At 32.1% G+C, this 6,783-nt stretch overlaps 1 protein-coding gene across 1 annotated transcript in view; it reads right to left on the bottom strand.

Annotated features, from left to right (window-relative positions):
- Positions 1-4,711, bottom strand: part of LOC106470607 (cytoplasmic dynein 1 light intermediate chain 2-like) — a 25,663-nt gene extending 20,952 nt beyond the window's left edge. Inside the window, exon 1 of the mRNA XM_013931170.2 lies at positions 4,590-4,711. Coding sequence (XP_013786624.1) covers positions 4,590-4,669 — 80 coding nt within the window. The 5' untranslated portion in view covers positions 4,670-4,711. The remainder of the gene's footprint in view (positions 1-4,589) is intronic.
- Between the last annotated feature and the right edge of the window lie 2,072 nt (positions 4,712-6,783).

Here is a 6,783-nt window from a genome sequence, read left to right as displayed (position 1 = left end):
TCTTATATTCCGAAAAATACGGCAGTTACTTTTTCCTTACCAGTTGCATTCCCACCCTCACAAATTTGAACCCTCAAATTTATTGATTGATAATGCATGCTATCAATAGTGTCCATTGTTGGACATTTGGCACAGGGAGAAGTGGTATGACTACAGCTATATATGTTTCCATTGAGGCAAAGTGTGAATCGGTGAAATCTCACACTTGAAACATTCCAACCATGCATGAGAATTTATTAACAAGGGGGAAAAAATGTATATTTATTTTAACAATGGGAATAATGTTCCCCCTTCATTCACCCTCAATTACAGTATTGTTGCAACAGCAAGAGTGAACACATGTGGGACTGCAAATGTGTAACCCAAGAGAAAAGTTTTTCTTAAAGGTAGTTACATTTATTTATTTTTTATAAGTGACTTACCACCAGAAAGGTAGAGTCAGCTTAAGGGCCATTTTTGGCCCTAAAATCCAGTGAACAATAAGTTCTGAGAAAGAAAACAGTAACTGGTGCTTGTGGTAGTCGTGGTACCAGCCTACTTCTCAATAAGTCAATAAGAAGGTTTATGCAACATGTTTGTCGACATGGAGTGCATATTATGATTACTGCATTGATTTCCACTCAAAATCAGTCATTTACAAACAAATGGCTCAACTTTAGCAGAGTACATGCATGTATCACTATCATATTTTTACATTGTATGTAATGGAACAAAAGACATATCATATATAAAAATGATTGTGGTTCATATAATTGCTCATAACATAAGGACAATAAATATTTCATCATGAATGCAGAGAAACTTAGCAACTATGACATCTAATATTTACATATACTGTAATATCATATATATCGTGACACTCATAATACTGTGACATTTAATATTTATACTATGTTCTTTTTAATTTTGACCAGCAGATATGTCTGAGGATGTAAAAATGTTCAGATTCACAATGTCTATGTTATGCAGTCACTAGAACTTTAGTCAGTGTCATCAGCACTACTGTTTCACACTGCTGTACTGGTGATGTGATCTTGAAAGTGTCCAGAAACTCTGTGTCAGTGGACTGATGTCACATTTCACATTACATCTATGCTTTATGCTTGCTATAATTGTACTTTTTGTGGGTTACAGGAATAACGTTGTGATTTCATGCATGTGTTTCTTCCTCAGACTTTCCCTTAATAACATCTTAACAAGTTTAAAAAAAGGTGTTTTTATAGTTGCCACATTCCAGACTAACATATGTGTTCCAGTGATTGAAGTTCATAATAGGGCCAATAACAGCCCTGATTGAGACCTAACTCTTCCAAGAAGAATGAGATAAACTACTTCATCTTAGAAAGTAATATGGCATAAAATTAATTAAAAAAGACAGTTTTGTTATCAAAATATAGTCATCAAAACATATTTTCTTAAAGATTTGATATACGAGGATAACAAGTCTCTGTCAGTTTACTGTCCTCTACTTCCAACTAACTGATAACACACTCAATCAACCTGCCACAGAAGCCAGCAAAAACTGGGTACCCTTCTTGAAACCATTCAAATAGTCCATTGATCCAAACTCCATTGAGGTGAATGTTTAATAGACAGCATACTTTCCTCTTTAACTACATGACCCAGAACTGAATACCCACTCCTATCATCACATACAGTCCTCAGGACTTGAAGATGATGGGAAAAAAATCACTCAAAATATAGAATATACATTAAATCTAATAACAGTAACAAAAAATTAGGATACAATTGGTAATAAAACCTAGGTGATTATACAGGCTGTTAAACACAACAATTAATCTACTGCCAATTTCTGTTTTATCTTATCAGATATACTAAGGGAAAAGCTTAGACACAGATATTATCAAGGCAAGTTAAAACACTGGATACCAAGTACATGTTGATTATTGTTGGCATGTGCATTACTGCAAACCATTTAGGTAAAAATTTTAGTTCGCATCACTCAAAAAAAACTAAAAAAGGGAAGACAGAAATAGGTCTTTTTGTTAGATAGTTTTTATAGTAAATTGTGAAGAATTCAAGTCATATCTGTACTAATTAAAAGTGTAGAAGATTATTCTGAAAGAATTAAGTTTCACATATTAATGTTTGAAATCATTTATTCCAATAGTAGAGTTAGAATTTCTAGAATTAATGCACTTAATATGTTAAAAAAATTATGGTTATATATTTTTATCCTTCTATTTGGCTTTATCTCAATATAATCTTTCAGTTCTGATTAAGAAGTTAGCACACAGTATCACATACAAAAGTTGTAATGGTTTCCAATCGAGACCCAAAACCCGAGTGCTTTTCAATAGTACATATTCTTTTTCAGGAGAATAAAGGGTTATGTTTAATGAGTGTAACGAAATATATAGGCAAAGATGTCGAAGTCACATAAACTGGATGTTCAATATGAGTTAGCCTTGAGAACTAGCCAATCATAACCTAGAGTTGTTGGTGTGTGGTTTAGTTTGTGCCAAAGAGGTGTATACAGTACATAAAAGACTTAAGCGTGATAATAGTTTAACCAATTTTTATAAATATAAAATTAAAAATAAAATAATGGCAAAAGGTGGTGCGAAATAGAGAAAATGATAATGTGGTGCAATATATTGGAAATAATACCAATATAGAGAAATTAAAGCATGAATAATATTAATAATGTAGAGTTTAATTACAAATTTAGTTTTGAAAATCTTTTCAGAGACATACAAAGGTAAAAAATTCCAGGATCAAGATTTATGCCATTTGGCATTACAGTATTTAATAGTGCTATCCAGTAAGCTTCTTTAATTTCCCTGTTTCTGTTAGATGCAAAATTTGTTTCTACACCTGCAAGTTTAACATCTTCAAGAGAGTGTCCAGTCATGTTAAAGTGTTTTGCGACCGGAAGTTCTTTGTTTTGATTGTTGATTTGCGGTTATCTAAACATTCCCATATAGTTATTTTGGAAGTTGCGTTTTTGGCATCAAATTAAGTAAATAACATTTTTTGTAGAGCAGGTTATAGGTTTAATGATTTTGAACTACTTTTAATTGTCTTTATCAGAAAATATGTCTATTTCCTGCATGAACTTACAGGTTTGGCATTGCTTGCTATTGCAAGGATGACTTCCACCTGGTGTCGACTTAAAGTTGACTTTATCTTGAACTAAATGGGAATGTAGTTTTTTTTTTTTGAAAGAAATGACAAGAACTTCTGTAAAAATGGATTTTAGTACATCTTTAAGTTGAAGGAGGTAAAAATGTTTTTTTAGTATCCAGGGTAGGTTTTTGACTTTTGGGTGCTAGGTAATAACCAGAATTTATTTGAGGTAACTGTTTCAAAGCAGATTCACATGGTATACTGTTAGCTTTCAGTTGATATTTATATCACAAATGATTCGGTTTATGTCTGAAATTGCTGTTAACCAAACATTAATGATAATAGTTATATCTAAAATTACATATTAAACTGATTATTAGCTTCAAAACAGTAGAACATATGTCTAGATGCTAATCTGTCAGCCCAGTTATTACTAAAACAAATTCTCATTCAACTATACTTTTTGTTTTTATTTATGGTTAACTAGAACTAAGTTGGATAACTGTTGAACATACTTATAACTACTGACACATACAGAATATCACCCAATCTTCTAATTCATTAGTGACTTCAAGAATAGTTGAAACTTCAAGTGATATGAAAGTGCCCTGTTATAATGAAAGTTATTTTATACCATAGGGGGTAATAAGGAATGGAACTTTTTTAAAAAGAAAATAAGTGAAAAAATATATGTAAAAATAAATGTTGGGATGTTGATAAAATGAGTGGGAAAAAGAAAAAAAAGAAAGAATAGTAATAGTAGTACCACTAAGCCTACCTACAATAGCATCAGCCATGTGGTTATAAATTTTGTCTATTATACTTACTACATTAGACAGCAATAAGTATGGTGGGATCGAAGTTCACCTGTTAATATACATTGTTATTTTTAGGACTTAATTTGGAATTACGTATATCAAATTAGTGTAAACTGTACTAAGTCGATTTAGTATACCAGCTTAATATTACTATTAATTGACATTACTAATTGCATTAGTCCTATATACTATAATAACGTTACGAAAATGTTCGTTCAACATTATATATAATTTCAGATTTTCACATTCTTAACTTCTAAGTAAGTGGTAACTCATATAGCAATTGGGATAAACTTAGAAATTAGGGTTATAATTTATAAATACAATATTTACGCTTACTAATACTACTACTAGTACATAAGCCGTATACAATTCGGAATTCCTACGCACGATGTAAATTAAATTTGGGCTTGATTTACCCTTTAACTTAAATGTAATATTAATAGTAATACTACTGGTATTAATTGTACTAAGTTGTATCAACACTTATTAAGTTATTTTCAGAGTTTCATTGTCAATATCACTCATATAATTATAAATATAATTAAATTATTAACTTTCCTAAACATAAAATAAGCTTAAGTATGCTAACTAAAACACTAAGTAGTAGTCAAACAAGTATACATATTACCATAATCTAATAAAGTTCGATAATTGTTATAATTTTCAAATAGTCTATACCAAACACTCTGATTGTCAGTTTCATCTTTCGATTCTTCTAACTGTGCAGTTCCTGTTATTCCCTGGCCTACAAGCGCCATGTTTGTTTGAGCGAGCCGATGAGGGTGGGACTTCGCAACGTCACCATGGATGACTCATCAATGATCTTCTATTTGAAAACCAAATGCGTATATGGTAGCATGTATCTTTTGTTTATATAAAGATTATGAGAAATACTCTGAAAATATTTTCTATTAGTTTTTAGTTACTGTCATTATTCAGCTCTATATCAGTTTATATTAAAATGAAATATTAGGATGGAGGTTAGATGATTGTTAAAAATTAAAATTTGTTCCCTGTGAAAACCAAAACTGAGCATGAATAATCAAAACTGTATTAACAGTAATTACTGTTATTAGTTAAAATCACGTTTTTCTTAAATTCATAAATATAAAAACAAAAATTCAAAAAATAGCTTTTGCAAGCTCACGAGAGGTCTTTAAATCTATAATCGTGTGTCACCCAAATCAAATTTTTTTTTATTGAAAAAAGGAGAAGAAACGTCATGACAATAGTTAAAAACATCACTATATAATTGCCCCTGTCGTTGTTTTCTTAATACAAAGCTATTGTTACGTCTCTGGTCGTTTGTTAATTTCCGGTATAAATTCTTCCCGAGGAACTTCAGCGATACAAGTCCTTTCTTTAAATAAAAATAGTTTATTCTTTCTCAATACAACTTTGCAATACGCAGAATTTCCACAGTCACTTTAACTTAAACACAGGCTATAATTCACAACGATTCACGCACTTTTCTTATGGTCACTACCGCTCACTTGACTCCATTATCTGTCTCTATATCTGTCTATCTGCAATTATTCTCCGCTTTATTTGCCGGGCTTATATAGAAAATAGAGGGCGTCTGACAAACACTAGAGTTGCCAGGAACAGTCATGATCCTTCTAGAAACTCATGACGTGTTATCAGAGTCACGTGACTTCTGCTGTCGTAACACTATACAATGGTTTGTTTGTGTTAAGCGCCAAGCTATACAATGGATTGTATGTATTCTGACCATAGCGGAAATTGAACCCTGAATTTTAGCGTCGTAAGTCCGTAAACTTACCACTGATCCAATGGGCGACCCTCTGAAACGTTTAGGAATTTCATAATCAGCGATCTGTTATAACATTCATTAATAAAATGTGATACCTAATATAAAGCAGAATTTAATACAATAGAAATATTTGTGTTAAAAACAAAAACGTAAAGGGTTTGTTATTTGACTGGTTGAATAAACATACATTTGTAACTTGCCTACCTTACACTTGAAATGCGTATTGGCATTTTTCACATTCTTTTGGTTAAATATATTATTAGAATTTTTCCTTTTTATTTTTTTTCCACACTCAGCAACTTTACACTTGCACTGTTTTAGTTTTGTTATCTTAGTTTGCATTGAAGATTTTATTTGTTTATCTGTTCAATTTATGAAAAACTACTCGATCGAAGCCTAATTTTGAAGTGATAGATTAGATGGAAAACAGATAGTTAACATTACTCACTACAAACTCTTGGGCCACTCTTTACGAATAGTAGAACCGACTGTCATATTATACCCCCACACAGCTGAAAGGGCAAACATGTTTGCTGACGGTATTAGAACTCGTGACCTACAGACTGCGAGTCGAGTGCCCTAATAACCAGGCCAGAATTGAAGAGACAGTGCCAAAGATCGAAAGTGTAGTCAGAATATATTGTTGCGTCATCGAGATCATGTGATTTTCACGCTCTCTACTTTCTAGAATTATCCTGTACTTTGGCGAATGTTCTAGTTCTTACTAGATATAGGGTAGGCGGGTATATATAAGAGGGGACAACGTGACGCGGGAATGTAATGTGTGGGTAGATAGTGAGTAATTAAACTGCAGTCAGAAGTATTGTTGACGTTCGTTGATTAGCGTTTGTTTTAGCGCGATTGTTGAAGTTAAGTGTATCGGTAAAGTTATATTCGGAAAGAATAAACCAGTTTTATTAAGAAAGAACTTGTGTCGCTTAAGTTTCGTCGGAACGAAGTTACGGAAAATCAATTAACAAACGGAGACGTAACAAATTGGTGTCAGAAGTGGGATAAAAAAAATGTAAAGAATGGAAACGAGAAGCGGCAAATCAAACTACAGCCTAGCAGACTTGATGGCAACAATACAAAAACAAA

The sequence above is a fragment of the Limulus polyphemus genome, unplaced genomic scaffold, assembly GCF_000517525.1.
Source record: "Limulus polyphemus unplaced genomic scaffold, Limulus_polyphemus-2.1.2 Scaffold4113, whole genome shotgun sequence".
NCBI lineage: Eukaryota > Metazoa > Arthropoda > Merostomata > Xiphosura > Limulidae > Limulus > Limulus polyphemus.
Note: the sequence above shows the minus strand (reverse complement) of the source record. Positions and strands in the feature narration are given on the sequence as shown.